Here is an 18,699-nt window from a genome sequence, read left to right as displayed (position 1 = left end):
TGCTGATGTTGGTGACATGTCTCCAATGGCAGGAAAAAATAAATATATTCAAGCTTAAATGGGTGTCTTTCATCTTACACCTGACATTTTCCCCTCCTAGCCCCTAGCCTGCTTCCTATTACTATCCCACATTTTCCAGGGCATCTTGATAGTGTGGAACTAAAGTATAGAAATGAGGGAAGTGCAGCAGCCGGGTATTTCCCCATCCCTCCTATCTTAGGCAAGAGATTGAAAGAGCCTTCTCTGAAGAGAGGGAATGGGTCCAGAGAAAAGACCCTGAAATACTAGCATTAGGGGCCCCCAACTAAGAGCTGGCTCCCCATTCAAGTGATCTGATGGGATGCCTCTGGTAGACATCCCCCTCCTAGGCATATAGAGCCTCCAATCTCTTTCTTAGATATGAACAGGTAGCTAACCGCTCACCACCGAAACCGACACGGCAGTAGAACCAAAGGGACTCTGAGGAAACATAATGCAGGTGGCAGAAGAATGCTTCAAAGCCTTAAAATTGATATCCTCAGGGAGATAAGATATTCTACTCATAACACAAGTGTGAGATTCTGTAGAAAGGGATAGTCTGAGAACAAGAGCCATTGCTTGGAAATTAAAAATGCAAACGCAAATTTAAATAGAAGAGGTGGAACATAAAGGTAGAAAATTGTTTCAGAACGTTAAATAGAAAAGTAGGAGGAAAAACAAATGAGGCAGTGAGCTATGAAAGAGTAGTGTGTGTAAGTTGTGTAACTATAAAGTATAAGTTGGTCCTACTCAGATACGGTTTTCAGTAGAGTTGATTCTGCCCTTGTTCTAAAGATCATAATAGAGAAGAAATTTCTCTATTCAAAGCAGAATTAAAATATTAAAGTCCTGCAACAAAACCGTTTTCATCCTTCCCATCTATGTTTCTTCTTTGGGGTCATTTCATATTATTCAGCATGTGCTGCCTAAGTTCTTCCTTTAAAACAGTAATCTATTTTTCTCTTTGTACAGGTAATTTAGACTTTAATTTATTTGATCATCATGGTAGCATAAACTAGTTCTGTTACTTGTACACAAAACTAGTGATAAAGCCCAATCAATCTCTTTTATGTAGGATGTTGAACTGTTAAAACAATGTCAGTTCTTTAATTTTTTACTCCTTTTCATAGGAATGCAGAGTAATGTTGAGATTTCTTGAAAACTAAAAAGCTACCCAGTACCAGTTATTGCAAAGTCCTGCTGTTTTGAGATAGCAAGCAGTCTGTCATAATGGCTTATTCTGTGCAAACTCTTTTCTCAGAATTGTTGAAGGAATGCTTTTAATTTTGACCATTGTTGTTTTACAGATAAAGCTCTGATGGCACCAAATCTTGATTCTTTTGGACGCGATCGGGCACTGTATCAAGAGCATGCAAAACGTCGAATTGCAGAACGGGAGGCCAGAAGGTAATTCTAAAAATTGTTTGCTGTCAGTTTGTATGGAAAGAAACACATCTCTGGTATCTGGCTTGAGAACTTGGCATTTGTCATTTAGGACTCGTCGTAGACAAGCCAGAGAGCAAACTGGTAAGATGGCAGATCATCTCGAAGGCCTTTCCAGTGATGATGAAGAAACTTCTACGGATATTACTAATTTCAATCTGGAAAAAGGTTAGACATTTATTTGGATACAGGATTCATTGTCAGTTTGGTTTCTGCTTGGATGGGTGTTTATGGTTTGAGTTTTTGTGGCCTCTGCACTAGAATCGGACAGCTTTTTCATAAATGTAAAACTTAAACCCTCTTTTATTACTGAACGTCATGATGAGCTCTCCAAAGTGGGGTGGTATTTCCTGGTCAGGAGGTTTATTCAGTACTTGCATGGTAAACGAACGGTGCTGCTCTTCAGAATCGTTGAATTTTTAAGTGACCGAAACGTGTGTCCGATCCCGAGGGCAGCTCTGAGAGAGCCTGTCCGCTCTGGAAAGGAAAAGGTTGCAGCAGGGATGGAGTCCTGGAAAAAGCGCCTGGTCTGGGCGTCCTGGATGATTCCCTGTGCCACGAGAAACAGTGCTGCTGTGTGCAGGGCATTTCCAGAAGGCACCGCAGCTGAGTCTTCATCTCCCGTTGCTGGCTGTAGCTACGTGTAGCCATTTGGAACTTAGTTGAAGAAGCGTATTTATTTCTCCCACATTTTTATAGTAAACAATTCTAAACGTAGAAAATTTGAAAGGAAAGCACAGTTATCATCCATATACCTGTCCCCCAGATTCAGCAGTTCCTAACGTTTAACCAGATTTGCTTCATTTCTCTAGATGTGTGTGTATGTTGCTAAACCATTCGGAGGTAACTTTCAGACATCCTGGTACTTCACCCCTGAACACTTTATTAACATATGTCTCCTAAAACAAGGCTATTTTTCTACCTAACCACAATACATGAATGAAAGTTTCTAAATGTGTGTGTATTCAGTTTTTCTCTAAAGCATCCCAAAAACTCCTTGGAAACTGTTTATGGGTTATTTTTGTAGGTTTTTTTTGTTTGTTTTTTCCCAAACAAGGGTCCACATATTATAACCTAGAACAAGTGAGTATCCGCAGGGACCCTACACACACCCTTAGTATGTTTTATTTGTTTGTTCAAGACGTTAACTTTTGAAGAGCCTGGGCCACTCACTTCTCTAATAGGCCGGTCCACATTCTGGATTAATGTGAATGTTTCCTTTTGCTATTATTTAGCTTGTTCTTCCGTTTATTATAGTTCTTGCGAACTGGAATTTAGGTCTGAGGGCTTGATTAGATATAGGCTAAAATTTTTTCTTGGCAAGAATAGTTCACAACTACCACAACCTCCACCAGACTGAGTCCAGTACAACTAGATGGTGGCCAGCTACCACCACTGACTGCTCTGACAGGAATCACAATAGAGGGTCCCAGACAGAGCTGGAGAAAAATGGTAGAACAAAATTCTAACTCACAAAAAAAGACCAGACTTACTAGCTTGACAGAGATTGTAGAAACCCTGAGAGTATGGCCCCTGACACCCTTTAAGCTCAGTAACGAAGTCACTCCTGAGGTTCACCCTTCAGCCAAAGATTAGACAGGCCCATAAAACAGAAGGAGACTAAAGGATCCCAGCAGCCCAGGGCCAAGGACTAGAAGGCAGGAGGGGACAGGAAAGCTGGTAATAGGGAACCCAAGGTCGAGAAGGGGAGAGCATTGACATGTCGTGGGGTTGGTAATCAATGTCATAAAACAATATGTGTACTGTTTGGTGAGAAGCTAGTTCTGTAAACCATCTAAAGTACAGTTAAAAAAAATTTTCCCACTGTTAGTGATGTTAAGTTTGATCTTCTGATGAAGGTTGTCACAACTCAATCTGTCCATTGTAACAGTTCCCTTTTTCCGAGTCACGTGGTGCACCGTTGCAGATACCTTGTTCCCAAATAACCTTTCACTTAAATATCTTAGCACCCTTGCTGGTACTTGTCTGGGTCAGTTATTGCTGTCACCAACAGACTTTAAAAGATGTGATGTGATTGATCACTGATCATGATGCCCATCTGTTATTTATGCAGTGATTTGTGACTGATGAGCCAGTAGCAAAGATTGCACTTTTATGCAGTTACTCGCAGTTGATACACCACGGTAACTGAAATTTGAACTGTGCTGCTGAAGGACTGGTGTTAGTTAAATGAACCATAGTAACGAACTTGCACGCGTTGGAACCTCAAAATGAGGACTGCTTGCACTTTGGTTTGCATAGTAGACAAATTGAGACCTAAACTTAACTCTGTTTATCTTCTAAATGGTGATTAACAGTGATTTCTTTGTTAATGAACCTGTCTTACTGATACATAAGCTACAAAGATAATGCTTACAATGTTGAACTGTTTTTCTACTCCATACTAAATTATGGTTCTCTGCCGGGGGCGGGGGGGTTGTTGTTTTTAGATCGCATTTCAAAAGAGTCCAGCAAGATTTTTGAAGATGTCCTTGAGAGTTTCTGTTCAATTGATTGTATCAAATCACAATTTGAAGCGTGGCGTTCAAAGTACTACAGGTCCTACAAGGATGCTTACATTGGCCTCTGTTTGCCCAAATTGTTCAACCCCCTTATAAGGCTGCAGCTCCTCACCTGGACTCCTCTTGAGGTAGGTGGCTGACGTCGCCATTAGGAAGCAGTATAATATAAAGCCTGGGCCATTTTAACCTCTTAAGCTAAAGATACAAGCTTAAGCAGAGTATTTTTCAGGGGAAATACAAAAAAAGATAAACCACTTGCCTTCGAGTTGGTCCCTACTCCTAGCGACCCCATAGGACAGGGCACAACTACCCCATAGGGTTTCCAAGGAGTGGCTGGTGGATTTGAACTGCTCACCTTTTGGTTCGCAGCCAGACACTTAACTACTTTGTGGTAGGACTATATTAACTGGTACAGATTGTATCTTGGTGTAATCTTACATCTTTTCTTTTAAGCTCTGTTACAGATTGGATCATGTCCCCCAAGAATAAGTGTGCTAAATCTTAAACTATGCCTGTGGTTATAATCCCATTTTGGAGCCCTGGTGGCACAGTGATTAAGAGCTATGGCTGCTAACCAAAAGATCCGCAGGTGGAATCCACTGGGTGCTCCTTGGAAACCCCTTTGGGAATGGGTTGTCTTTGTTATGATAATAGACAGGATTAGGGTAGGGTGTGTCTTGAGTCTGTCTCTTTTGAGATATAAAAGAGATTAAACAAGCAAGAGAGAAGCAGAGATGGGGGAAGGGAGATGCTAAGCCTCGTGAAGATTCCCAGGACCAGAAGCTCAAAGAGACAAGGACCTTCCTCTGGAGTGACAGAGAAGGCCTTCCCCTAGAGCCAGCACTCTGAATTCAGACTTCTAGCTTCCTAACTGTGAAAAAATAAATTTCTGTTTGTGAAAGCTACCCACTTGTGGTATTTCTGTTATAGCAGCGCTAGATGACTAAGACAGGCTCCATCCCCCTTACAAAAGTTTTCTGTTGCTTTTCAGTGTGTATACAATGTCTTTCTCGGTCAGCTAAGTTACATGTAGTGACAGTGGAATGTATGGACAGTAAGATCTTGGTCCCTGGGTCCTAGAGGAACTTAGAATCTGATGGGAAAACACAATCAGGTGGGTGTGACGTGAGGGCCCGAACTAGGTCAGGGCGCAATGGCAGCTGGGAGGGTGAAACAGTAGACATCAGCAGAACCTATTGGCCTGGCATATGACAGAGGAGACCAGAATTGACTATATAGGCCTAGTGGTTATGTTTACGATACGGTTTTGGAAGTTACCAGCATATAGGTGGAGCCATGGGCATGAATGAGAGTGGCTAGGTTGAATGTGTAAACCATAAAGAAAAGAGGGCCAAGATTGAAACTAGGAGGCACAACCAAGAAAAAAATTTTTTTTTAAATGGGAGCTCTGGGAGCCATTCAGCTCGCAGCTCCTGGCTCTTTGCCTGACCTCGTGGAGTTCACCCTGTGTGTGTGTGTCTTAGAATACAGCAAAAGCTCAAGAGCCCCCAGATAGCACCTCCCAGCCAAATAATAGACGAGCACATAAAATATACAGTAACACCCGAGAGAAGCGTACTCCTCAGAACAGTCAGTTTTACGAGACCAAAAGGGCATTATCTGTCCAGAAGCAAAGTTGACAAGGCAGGAAGGGGTAGAGAATCAGGATGAAAGAAAATGGGGCAAGCAGCAGAAATGGGGAGAGAGCCAACACATTGTGGGGAATGCAACCAAGGTCATGCACACTTTATGTCCAAATTATTAGATGAAAGAATAGAAAACTAATTTGCTCTGTAAACTTTCATCTAAAGCACAGTCATATACACACATGCACAAAAGCTTAGGAGCACCCCGTATGTATTTCTAGAGTTCTTTTTCTGCGCAGCTCCCTTCTCTCCAGAATGGTCTCAACTCAGCAAGACTGCTGTGCTCTGCTTGGGATGCTGCACCCTAAATCAGGGCTCACCTGGTTTGATTCCCTTCTTTCAAGGACCCTAGTCCCATACTGCCTATGGTCCATTGTGTGAAAACATGTTTCATTTATTTTGTCCAGTTTTTAGTTGTTCATGATGGAAGGTTAAGTCTATTATGACTAGAAGCAGAAATAGCAACTAAAGTGTTTGACTAATCTCTTCAATATTTTGTAGGCAAAATGTCGTGACTTTGAGAGTATGCTGTGGTTTGAATCTTTGCTATTTTATGGTTGTGAAGAGCGGGAGCAAGAGAAAGACGACGTGGACGTTGCATTGCTGCCCACCATTGTGGAGAAAGTGATCCTTCCTAAGCTAACAGGTAACTCTCGTGTTTTCTGGATTCCACATCGGAAACGTGGTTTCTCAATTGTTTTTAAGAGAGTTTTCAATCCAGAGTGTATTTCCTCGTAGAAATTATTGTAAATGATAAATTGGCCACCTGGCCCAGAGGTGGCTAAAGGGCAGGGGTTCTTAACCTGGGACTTGAGTGCCATGTGGTGTGGGCCTGGGGTCTGGGGTCTCAGGCCTGGGACCTGGGGCGGTAATTGCTCCGCAGGCAAGTCTTAAGAGACCCACAGGGTGCCTGAAGCAAAACTGAAGGCAGGTTTTTCTAGAGAGCAGTTCCAGTGCTTTCACTAGTTTCTCAGAAAGGATTAGGAATTGTTGGTATAGAAACCTATTTAAAATATTAAATATAAATTCCTAGCCTACTGAGAAGTTCTTGATGCCAGGATAGCATCTCTAGGGTACAAAAACCCTTGTTTTTTCCCACCTTCGTCTTCACTAAGCAGCAGAGATAAGAGGGATTTACCCCCTCTCCTCATCCCTACCCCTGGACGTTGCCGTGGTTAATAGAACAAAGATGACCAAAATTTTTATATTGTAGAAAGCAATGAAAAATAAATCAGGATTGGCATTTATAATTTGAGAACTGCTTGATGTCAAATTTAAGCAAGCTGCAATTTACTTCTGTGTGTCAACACATTTTTTCTTAATAGCGATAGCTGAAAACATGTGGGACCCTTTTTCTACGACACAGACTTCAAGAATGGTTGGAATTACCCTGAAATTAATAAATGGATACTCTTCCGTGGTGAATGCAGAAAATAAAAGTACACAGGTAATTTAGTGTTTATCTTTGGGAAGCTTTTTTCCCTCTCTCTCCTTTTGAAAATGAACAGGGGTTGAGAACGAGTGGTTATGTTTTAAGCCAACCAGAAACCGTCTAGATAGCATCTCATTTTGACTATTTTTTTCAGCCTCTCACCACCCCAACCCCACTCCAAATCTGACTAATGAAACTGTATTTTGGGGGAAAAAGAAAAATGCAATATTAGAATGGGTAACAATTGAAATTTAAATGTTAAAACATTTAAACAGCTTATAAAATAACTAGTTATTATTTCATAACTAGTTTCTAAACTTAAAATTGCTGCTCTCCCTCAGTGGCCATTCCCTATAACATTTAGATGCGGAAAGGGTGCTGTTATCATTGTTGTATTTTCACTGACTTGTTTCGAGAACCAGAGCACCTGATCTTAAATCTTTATATAGCAGATGAAGGGGCTCAGATTTCTGAGTGACTTTTGCCTGGTGCTTGTTGACGGGCGTATCAGTGGAGTAGTAAGGGTTAATGTCCTTGGAGCACTCAATGAGGAAGATAAAAAAATTCGAGGACAGTTTACACACAATTGAATAGTTAGTGGATTTTATGATTTGAAATGTGGCTTATTTCTTACAAGGTAACTTTTATCACAGACCTTATTAAAACGTGTGATCTAGTTTTAACTCTTTATTTAGGTGTACCTAAAGGCACTTTTGTTGAGAATGAGAAGAACCTTAGATGATGATGTATTCATGCCTTTATATCCCAAAAAGTAAGTAGTCCCTGAGAACATTAAAGATAATAACCTCCATTCCCTTCCAGAGAAGGCTTTTAAGTTCTAGAAAACTAAAGGCAGCTTGAAATATACCCTTAATTTATGTAGTGTAAACTGTTTTTTATGTACTGCAAACAGACTGGCCCTGTGGGGAGATTGTTCACTTAAGTAGAACCAAGTAAATAAGTGCTCTTTGTCCTCCCTCAGTATCTCAGAATGAATTCTCATGACTTTTTAAAATGTATTATTACTTTCTAGAATACAATTGTTTGAAACTTTGAAAATCACTGGATTCCTTTGTTAACCTATTTTGCTTATAGAAATCTTTCCTTACAGGAGTTATATGCCACTTGTAAATAAAACATCTGATCGTGGTGTTTTGTTTGTTTGTTTGTTTTTTTAGTGTCTTAGAGAATAAAAATTCTGGGCCTTATTTGTTTTTTCAGCGACAGTTTTGGTCTTCAGTTAAGGTAAGTGTCCTAGTTAACTAAAAGACTTCAGATTTTGTTTGAAAAGTATTTTAGTAATTGATTAAGTAACTTTATAGGCTTAGATTATTTATCTATACAAAATCCCCGTTTTACAAATAAATCTTACTCCGAACTAATTTTGATTCTGCCTTCATATTTCCGTAGGAGAAATTGAATTCCAAGTTCCAAAGTAGGGTCTAAGCTAGACAGCAGAATGCCTAGGTAAACCACAATGAATGTAAGCAGCAAGTAGAGTGCCAGGCACTCCTCTGAAGTTTGGGAATGTGTCAGTGACCAAGATGGAAGTGGAGTCCTCACAGAGCTTACGGTCCATCACAGTGGACAGATTGTGAACAGTAATTGCAGTGTGTGATGAGTTGGGAGAGGGAATTCAGGCGCAGCTTGGAGCAGGTGGCAGGGGGCACAGAAGATACCCTTCTACCCTGAGGAAGTGATATTTCAGTTAGTAGACCAGGAGAATAAGTCAGAGTTAGCCCTGAGGTGAGGGAGAGCAGGGCTCACTAGAGGATGTGAAGAAAGGCCAGGATGGCTGGAGTTAGAGGAGGTGAAAAGTAGGTCCCTATCTTTTTTATCGTACAGGAGCTGATAGGTCTTGTGAATGATTTTGGTCTTTATCTTGAAAATCGTGAGAAACCACAAAAGAATTTTTTTTTATTAAGGTATAATTTAAATACAATAAGTTTCAGTGAGCAAATAAAGCTTTGTAATCATGACCAAGTCAAGATGTATAGTCTTTCCATCGTCCAGAGAAATTCCCCATCCCTTTTTGTAGTCAAGCCCATCCCTAACCCCAGGCCACCTCGATGCATTTATTGTCCCTGTGGTTTTTGCCTTTGCAGGAGTGTCTTACGAATGGAATTATGTAGTAGATAGCCTTTTGAGTCTGGCTCCTTTCACTTAATGCATTTGAAATTCATCCCTTTTTATTGCTGAGTAATATTCCATTAAGGAGCCTTGGTGGCACATTATGCTTGACTGCTAGCCAAAAGATCAGCAGTTTGAAACCCTCAGCAGCTCCCCAGGAGAAAGATGTGGCAGTCTGCTTCCATAAAGATTTACAGCCTTGGAAACCCTGTGGGGTCGCTGTGAGTAGGCATCGACCCAGTGGCAGTGGTACTATTTCATTGTTTTTTAAATCCATTCTCCAACTGAGGACACTTAGGTTGTTTTCAGTAGAGTGCTATAAACATTCACATACAGGTTCTCTGTGTGTGCAAATTTTTGTTTCACTTGGGTAAATACCTAGGCCAAGCTGTTTTCCAAAGTGGCTCTGTCATTTTGCATTCTTACTGGCGATACATGAGGTTACAGTTACTCCTCATTCTACCACCGTTGGTATTGTCAGGTTTTTTGTTTTGTTTTTAAGTCATTCTACTAGGTGCATAAAGGTATCATTGTTTCTATTTTCATTTCCTCAAAGACTGATGTTGACCGTATTTTCATGTACCTATTGGCCTCTGTATATGTTCTTTGGTAAAGCGTCTATTCCAACCTTTTGTCTACTATTTTTATTGGGTTGTTTTCTTATTATTGAGCTTTGAATTTTATACTCTGGATGCAAGTCCTTTATCAGATATATGATTTACAAAGAGTTTTTTTTTCCAGTCTTTGGCTCGTCTTAAAATACAGAAGTTCTTAATTCATAAGAAATCCAGTGTATCACTTTTTTCTGCTATGGATTGCACTTTAGCTATCATATTTAAGAAATGTTAGCCCAACACAAAGCCACAAAGTTTTCCTCCTACCTTTTTCCTAGAAGTTTCATAGCTTTAAACTGCATTTAGGTCTATGGTACCTTTTGAGTTAATTTTTGTATAGGCTGTGAGGCATGATTGAGATTCAGTGGTTCGGCACCATTGTTTAAAACACTACCCTCTCTGAACTGAATTGCTGTTGTACGTTTGTCAAAAATCATCTGACCATATATGTGTGAATTGTGGAAGGGTTTTTAGCACAGAAGTGACATGAACAAATTGCCATTTCTAAAATACCATTCTGGCGATAATGGTTTCAAGCGGTAAACATAGTAATAATGAAAATGGGAGTTAGTACTGTATATTTGCTAAGTACTGAGAGCTATGCCACACACATCTGTAGATGATCTTATGGAATCATTACTACAGCTTTCTGAGGTAGACACTGTTAATCCCACTCTACCAGGGCACAGAGTGATCTGCCCTGGGCCACACACGTCTATAGATTGTCTTGTTGAATCCTCACCACAGCTTCCGGAGGTAGACACTGTTAATCCCACTCTACCAAGGCACGGAGTGACCTGCCCTGGGTCATTCAGTTGGTAAGTGGTAGAGACTGGAACCTAACTCAGGCTAGTCTGACTCTTGAGCAGCTCCTCTCAAGCCGAGTTCTGTGAGGAAATTAACACATAATGCCCTGAAGCCTCCACTGTGTGTAGTGAATTCTCTTTTCTCCTACTATGTACCATCCATGGGAAAGCTGAGTAATGAGCCTCTCAAATCATTTTCTGTAGGTTTTTGTTCTCTTGAAGAACCCTGCCTGAGAAAGGCTACTCCAGAGCTTTATGCTCATAATCACATAAGTGACTGAAGGGTCCAGAAAGAGGCAATGGCAGCATAGATCAGGGAGGTGGCAGTGAGAACTGAATGAAATAGGCCGACTGGAGGGAGAGCCAAAGGACTGGAGGCAGAGGTCAAGCATGGCATCTGGATTTCTGGTTGGATAGTGTTACCATTTGCTGAGTTGAGAAGTACTAGGAAACTAGAAATGTTTATAGTCAGATGAGGGTGGTAGATGACAGTGCCTTCCATATCACACATATTGCGCTTGAGTAGCTTGAGATGTCCGTGTGATGTAACAGGCTCAGTCCACACTCCTGATCTGGTAGCTGTGCAGTGTTACAGTCAAAAACAATTTCCAACTTTTTTGGAACTAGAACTAGCTTAGACACGATTTTGAAATGGAAGATGCTAATCTAAAAGTCATCACTGCCCAGTACTTTCTGCGATGTTCTGTATCTGGGCTGTCCCATATGGTAGCCACTAGCCAACCAAAAAACCAAACCTGTTGCCGTCAAGCCAATTCCAATTTACAGCCACGCTATAAGACAGAGTAGAACGGCCCCATAGGGTTTCCAAGGAATGGCTGGTGGATTTGAAATGCTGACCTTTTGGTCTTAACCACTGTACCATCAGGGCTCCAGCCACTAGCCATGTGTGGCTATTTAAATTCTAATTGATTAAAATTAAAAACTCAGATCCTCGGTCATACTAGGAAATATCTGGGCCCTTTAAAAGTGCTTATTGTTTTGGTAAGACAGTGTCTATTCTATTTCAAGTGGTGTTTTACTATGTAGCTAATTTACTTTGTACCTACTTTAATTGCTTAACATTGCTCTCAATTTTTTTTTTTTCCTTTTTTCTAGCTATTAGGGAATTTTCTTCAATGGTATGGCATTTTCTCAAATAAAACTCTGCAGGAGTTATCAATAGATGGTTTACTAAATAGATACATTCTCATGGCTTTTCAGAACTCAGAATACGGAGATGACAGCATCAAAAAAGCCCAAAATGTGAGTTAAATGATAAGTACCATACTGGAGTTTTTAAAGCATACACATTAAAATAAGTTTTTGTTTGTTTGAAGAGGAATTATGAGAATATTAAGAAACACCCTTGGTCATTGGAGTTGGTATAAGGTTGACCATCAGTTTGCTTACCCAGGTATTTCTAAACCCCATAGCATTTTTTAAATAAAAATGTTCTTTTGTTACATGTGTATATGTGTGTTTATCTGTCCACCTGTCTGTCTATATCGGAAATCTTGGTGGTGTAGTGGTTAAGTGCTATGGCTGCTAATCAAAAGGTCGGCAGTTCACATCCACCAGGTGCTCCTTGGAAACTCTATAGGGCAGTTCTACTCTGTCCTGTAACCGTCTCTATGAGTTGGAATCAACTCAATGGCAGCGGGTTTGGTTTTTTGATTTGTCTGCATCAGTATTTTTGTAGGGGCTAATTAAAGCTTTTATTTTGAGATAATCATTTTATTACAGTTGAGTGAATGTTACTTTGAGTGTTATCAAAGGAATTGTTTCTTTTCTCATTTAAGACATAATTATATTTAATACAGTTTTTTTCTACTTTATATACCTGAGTTACATGTATTTTTTTATCTTTTTAAAAAAATTTTTTTGAAACAATCACAAAACTAAAGAAATTTGCAAGTTGAGTACAAAGAGTTTTTTCCCCTTGAACCATGTCAGATTGTCTCTGACATGATGACTCACCTCCCTCAGGTGCTTTTCTGTGTATTTCCCACAAGCATGGCTGTTCTTCTACCTGGTTGCAATGTAACCTTCAACATCAGAAAATCAACACTGATAGGCTCCTGTTATCTAATCCTCAAGTTTTGTCCGTTACCTCAATTGCATTCCTCATTGACAGAAGACAATCCCAGACGGACTATGTGTTGCATTTAGTTATCGGGTTTCTTTCATCTCCTTGAATCTGGAAGAGTTCTTCAGTCTTTTCTTGACTTTTCCAGGCTTGACGCTTGTGAAGATGATAGGCCAGTCATTTTGTAGAATGTTCTTCATTGTTTGGAAACACTTTCTTTCTTTATGGCAGAAAATACTCCTGCCTCACCTCATGCTTGTTCTGCCCTCGACTCTGTTGTTTCTGCGAGGGTCCCTGGGTCAGTTTCAGGTCCCTGATTTACCTAATGTTGGATGAGTTCTCTTTTGCTTTGAGTTACCTAACCTACTTGTTGAAATAAAAATTCAGGTGTATTTGTGTAGTTAATGTAGGAAGTCAGGTTTAAAAGACTGTCATCCTTTCAGAGTAATTAGCTACATGTAGTTCGATGGCAAATCTTCTAGTTAAATGCATTATACCTATTAACCTAGACTCAACTTTTAGATACTTTTATTCTGTTTTAACTCTTTAATTTTACATTTTTCTTTATAGGTAATCAATTGTTTTCCCAAACAATGGTTTGTGAATCTGAAAGGAGAAAGAACTATTTCTCAATTAGAAAACTTCTGTCGATACCTTGTACACTTAGCAGATACAATTTACAGAAACAGTATTGGGTGCTCTGATGTGGAAAAAAGAAATGCAAGGTAATTATTTGTAATTTAATGAGGTGGTGATGTATAGTTTCTTAGTTGTTCAATTTAATATCATTGAAATGTTTTAAGTAGAGACTTCATATTTTAGTTTAAACTGTGTGCTCACTTAGTATTGGCAAGCCTATCAAAATACACAGTTCTTCATTATTGCAGTTTTAAACCTTTTTTCAACTTTTTTTTTTGTGAACGTATTAAGACTCCTGGTAAGGACTGAAAAGCCTTCAGGGGAATGAATAAACCACTGTTTTCTGTGTCTTCTCCCTTGGAGAATTGGGGTGCTCTAAGCCTCCTTGATCTTTGGAGTTTCATTATGCAGGTATAAACCCTGGGAAAGATAGTCACTTGAACCCAAAGTAGATTGAAGGGTACAGTTGGCCCTCCATATCCGTGGATTCCACATCTGCAAATTCAGCCAGCCACGGATCAAAAATATTCGGGGGAGAAAAGTTCCAAAAAGCAAAACTCGGATTTGCTGCGCACCGAGTGCTGCGCTGAAATCTGCAGGAATGAAGTGATGTGCAGCGTCCTCTGCTGTAGCCTCCTGCCATCTCACACATGCTCAGTCTCTCTCCAGCACTGGGTGTTTGAGCATCATTCGCCTGGCCCTTCCTTTGCTGCTTATGTCGTGTGCATACTTTGTTGTGCAGTTCACATGCATTTACATTGTATCAGGTGTTATAAGTCACTAGAGCTGATTCAGATTACACAGGAGGATGTTACGTGCAAACGCTATGCCCTTGTATGTAAGGGACGTGAGCATACTCAGATTGTATCCACGGGGGTCCTGGAACCAATCCCTGCATACTGAGAGACGACTGTGTCTCCCAGTTTGGGGTATTTATGCTCCATGTTGTTTTTCTGTATCTGTATCATGGACCACTCATGATTTTTGGGGAGCAGCTTATATATAATTTTTATCAAATGTTGAAAGGAATGAATGAACACTTATCCTTCCTGTGAATGCTTATGTAATTTGGGGGTAAATTTCTAGCATAAAAAGTAAATAATAAAAATAATAACAGGTACAATTTGAAAGGAGCCCTGGTGTTACAGGGGTTAAAACGCCCAACAGCTGAGAGGTGAGCAGTTTGAATCCGTCAGCCCTCCTCAGGAGAAAGATGTGGCGGTCTGCTTCTCTAAAGATTACAGCCTTGGAAACGTTAGGGGGCAGTTCTCCTCTGTCCTGTAGGGTCATGTGAGTTGAAATTGACTTGACAGCAATGGGTGTTTAGCACAATTGGAAAGAATTTTCATTTTAAAGGTTTGACTTCATACATTCTTCCTATTCCCAGAGTTTCACTTTTGTTTGTGCACACCATTAGTCATATCCCATAATGAAACTCTGTTTCTGTTTTCTGATTCCCCTTCTCATGAAACAGAACCTTAGTTTCTTGAGAGAAAATGTGCTGGGTCACAGTAAAATTAAAAGCAAAGTAGATAGTAGACAAGACCTTAGTGGTAAAAATTTTTGGCAGGTGATTTTGGTTTATATTTTTATTTTGCCCTTAGTGTGTCATTTTGATGTTGGTGGTTATTTATTAGTACTAATATTTTTTTTCTCAGCATGTTTTTTACTAGAAAAATCCTGGTCTTTTTTTTTTTTTTTTTTTACTTTGATTTATATACATTTGACAGTGTTACTGTTTGGGTTTAAGTATCAACAAACAGTACATATTTTTCTACAGAAAGAACCTAATTTAGCAGCTGTTTAAGCACCTGCTCTGTGCAGTGGATGTTAGGCTCCACGTGGGTTGCAAAGCTGTAAAATTGCAGTCCTTTCCTAAAGATGCTCAGTACAGTTTATAGAGGAGAGGAGACAGCTAATAACACATCACATTGTGTGCTGCTCATCCTGACTGGCTCAGACTCTACGTTAAAGCAGCCATTCCTAAAGTGTGGACCTGGACCAGCAGCATCAGCATCACCTAGGAGCTTGTTACCAAAAAAAAAAAAAAACCCGTTGCCGTCGAGTCGACTCTCACTCATAGGGGCCCTATGGCACAGAGTAGATCTGCCCATAGGGTTTCCAAGGAGCGCCTGGTAGATTTGAACTGCCGCATTTTGGTTAGCAGCCAAACTCAGCCACTGCGCCACCACAGTTTCCAGGAGCTTGGAAATTCTTGAGCCTCAATCTAGACCTACTGAATCTGAATCTCTGGGGGTGGGGCCCAGCAAAATGTGTGTTTTAACTGCCTTCTGGGTAATTCTGATGCACATTAAGATTTGAGGATTACTTCACGATAAAAAGGGAGAATGGCTTTGAGCTGTGGTGACAGGTGGAGCATGCTATGCTTGATTTAGACTTTTGGAGGCGTGGAGATGATGCTGGATCTTGATGGGTTGGTGTCCCAGCTGTATCTGTAGGACAGGACCTCTGGGGCTGGATCGGACAAGCAAGTAGAACAGGTGTCCCAGCTGTATCTACAGGAGCCAGGACACTGGTTTGGGAAGGACTAGGAGACAGGACTCTGAAGTCCTATGGAGACAGATTGCTTTCTTTCCTTTTTAGGTCTTAATGAAAGTCATTGGTCTGAATGAGTTTTTTTTTTTTTTTAATGAGTTCTTCTCTGGGCTAATCATTTAAACATATACAGAGTTTCACTTTATATGAATCACACGTTTATCATATGCTGCAGCTTGCTTACCTTTATTTTACTCCCTTTTTAAAAAAAAGTACTTTGGTAAAAATTAGCTGCAAAATCTCCAAAATACTCCTTAATAGCAAATTTTCTCTTAAAGCTTTTTGTATGCATTAATGAGATGCTACTACTGCATTCTTTCTGTTCTAGGGAAAACATAAAACAGATCATAAAACTCCTTGCAAGTGTTCGAGCTCTGGATCATGCGCTGTCTGTTGCAACCGACCACAACGTCAAAGAATTTAAGTCTTTGATTGAAGGAAAATAGATCTGTGGGGCTGAGAAGTCTGTTATTTGCTTGAATACCATTCCCAGTGTATAAATTTTGTATATATGTAAAGTTTCTTAACCTGTAAAATACTGATTCTTGTTTTAATACAGAGAGCATTATTATATTCAATACTGTGTCCTTACATGCGATTTCTTGGGAAGGAAAGGAGCTCAGATTATTTCTAGGAGTCTGTGAACATTTTCCTTACTGCCTGTCATACTTTGTTTACAGAAGTATTTTGTATGGCCATTCAAATTAGCCCTCGCAGTTAGTTGCCCTCTGTAAACAATGTGTGCGGTGTAAATTGTGTAACTATGCATATATGTATTTATACTACCATGGAGTTACTTTCACACTGGAAATTTGTGGTCTTTTTATACAGAGTAAGCCTTTTAATGGAAAATTATTCAGTAGTCAATCATCTTAGGGCAATTACTACACATGGCAACAAAGGCCTGGCTAGTGACTAGATGTCTGTCACCTTTCGGTTCACAGTTGCTGTCACAGCAGCTGGGCTGCCTTAAAGCAGAGTTGAGCTGTGGACTGAGTCATTGAGTGAGCGGGGAGCTCTCTCCCTCGAGTCGGCATTACAGTGAAGTGTGGACTTAATGTGAACTCCAACCAATATATGCAAAATCGTTCAGGTGGAACACAGGGGTTTAATTTTAAAAAACAACAAACCCACAACATAACTGCGTGATTTGGGGCTGACCGTCCTGTCTCGTTCTTGATTGTACTCCCTGGCCAGCTTACAAATACATGCATTTGAACTTGAGTAGTTGTCAAGCTAGTTCAGATCCCACACATGTGAGTTACATATGCAATAAAGTATACACCTTGCTGATTAGCTACACCCAGGCAATTGACTATCCCATGGTCTTCTATGATGTTTATACCACATTGTAAATACTCAGAGAACTTGTTTTAAAGTTTATGCTTTCTGATTCTGTGATTTTCAAAAGAGGAACTTTTTGGAAATTAAGGACTATCGTTTGATAATTATATATGTAATTACGCTTTAGCCATGCATTAAATTAATTTTTAAATAATCCTCTGTTGTATTTTGCTGGTGACTTATTTTAGTTAGGGCATTTTAAGTGACTAACATCCTGGGTCCATGTCCATGTGTACCCTTGGTCAAGTTAAGTAATACAGCAGTGTCATGCATTTTAATTGCTGTCAGCTTTATCTTTCTTGTAGGAGTATTTGCTTATGTCTACCTATTCATTTTGGATGATTTTTTTGTCATGCCATATTGGCCTGTGTTTTAGTCATCTAGTGCTGCTCTAACAGAAATACCGCAAGTGGATGGCTTTAACAAACAGAAGTTTATTCGCACCATCTGGGAGGCTATAAGTCCAAATTCAGGGTACCAGCACCAGGGGAAGCCTTTCTCTTCTGTTGGCTCAGGGGGAAGGTCCTTTTCATCAGGCTTCCAGGTCAAGGAGCTTCTCAGCACAGGGACCCCAGGTCCAAAGGACATGCTGTTCTCCTGGCTCTTGTTTCTTCATGTTTTGAGGTCCCCTTGTCTCTCTGCTTGCTTCTCTCTTTTATATTTCAAAGGTGATTGATTTAAAACACAACCTAATCTTGTAGATTGAGCCCTGCCTCATTAACATAACTGCCACTAATCCCACCTCATTAACACATAGAGGCAGGATTTACAACACAGGAAAATCACATCAGATGACAAAATGATAGACAGTCATATAATACTGGGAATCATGGCCTAGCCAAGTTGACACACATTTTTGGGGGACACGGTTCAATCCTGACAGCCTAAATAGAATTAAAATCAGAACACTTATTCTTAATTTCAGTGGAATAAAACATAAGCATGTATAATATGTACATCTTTTGGACCTCAAACTATATTTTCCTGAAGGCACTGGACTGACTACTTTTCTTATGTCTGCTTTTAACAACTCTTAAAATAAACTGAGGTTTTTTGTTCTGTGGGACATGATGTAAGGTGGATTGAGCATAGAACTGTGCACAAAACAAATGGCTGTCATATCCCAGTCAGAAAATTTTCATTCTTAAAATAGCTAAAGGATGTTACTTACAAAGGGAATTCTCAAAAGATAAATTAGATAAATTGGCATTTTAATAAAGCTGAAGTTATTTTGTCTTTTCGTTTTTTTTTTTGTTTGGGGGCAGTCGTCTGAATTAACTCCATTTTATCAAAAGTGCCTAGAATGCTACCTGGTGGGTGCCAATAGATGTTCAATAAATATTTGTTGAACAAATCCATTTGCTAAGTAAGAAAGTGGAAGCACTTTTCACGAAGCCTAGTAGGTTTCTACATCTTTTTTTTTTTTTGTCACGGTTTATTGTACTAAGAATCCCAGGAATTCG

The 18,699-nt window shown here is 39.9% G+C and overlaps 1 protein-coding gene across 1 annotated transcript in view; it reads left to right on the top strand.

Moving 5' to 3' along the window:
- The window catches only part of PAXBP1 (PAX3 and PAX7 binding protein 1), a 38,101-nt gene extending 19,634 nt beyond the window's left edge, over positions 1-18,467 (top strand). Inside the window, exons 9-18 of the mRNA XM_064273192.1 lie at positions 1,326-1,425; positions 1,514-1,629; positions 3,912-4,111; positions 6,131-6,275; positions 6,955-7,076; positions 7,757-7,833; positions 8,240-8,306; positions 11,728-11,874; positions 13,268-13,422; positions 16,221-18,467. Of these exons, the coding sequence (XP_064129262.1) occupies positions 1,326-1,425; positions 1,514-1,629; positions 3,912-4,111; positions 6,131-6,275; positions 6,955-7,076; positions 7,757-7,833; positions 8,240-8,306; positions 11,728-11,874; positions 13,268-13,422; positions 16,221-16,338 (1,247 nt within the window). The 3' untranslated portion in view covers positions 16,339-18,467. The remainder of the gene's footprint in view (positions 1-1,325; positions 1,426-1,513; positions 1,630-3,911; positions 4,112-6,130; positions 6,276-6,954; positions 7,077-7,756; positions 7,834-8,239; positions 8,307-11,727; positions 11,875-13,267; positions 13,423-16,220) is intronic.
- The last annotated feature ends 232 nt before the right edge of the window (positions 18,468-18,699 follow it).

The sequence above is a fragment of the Loxodonta africana genome, chromosome 20 (assembly GCF_030014295.1).
Source record: "Loxodonta africana isolate mLoxAfr1 chromosome 20, mLoxAfr1.hap2, whole genome shotgun sequence".
NCBI lineage: Eukaryota > Metazoa > Chordata > Mammalia > Proboscidea > Elephantidae > Loxodonta > Loxodonta africana.
The sequence above is the reverse complement of the archived record's forward strand: the minus strand, read 5'-3'. Positions and strand labels throughout refer to the sequence as shown.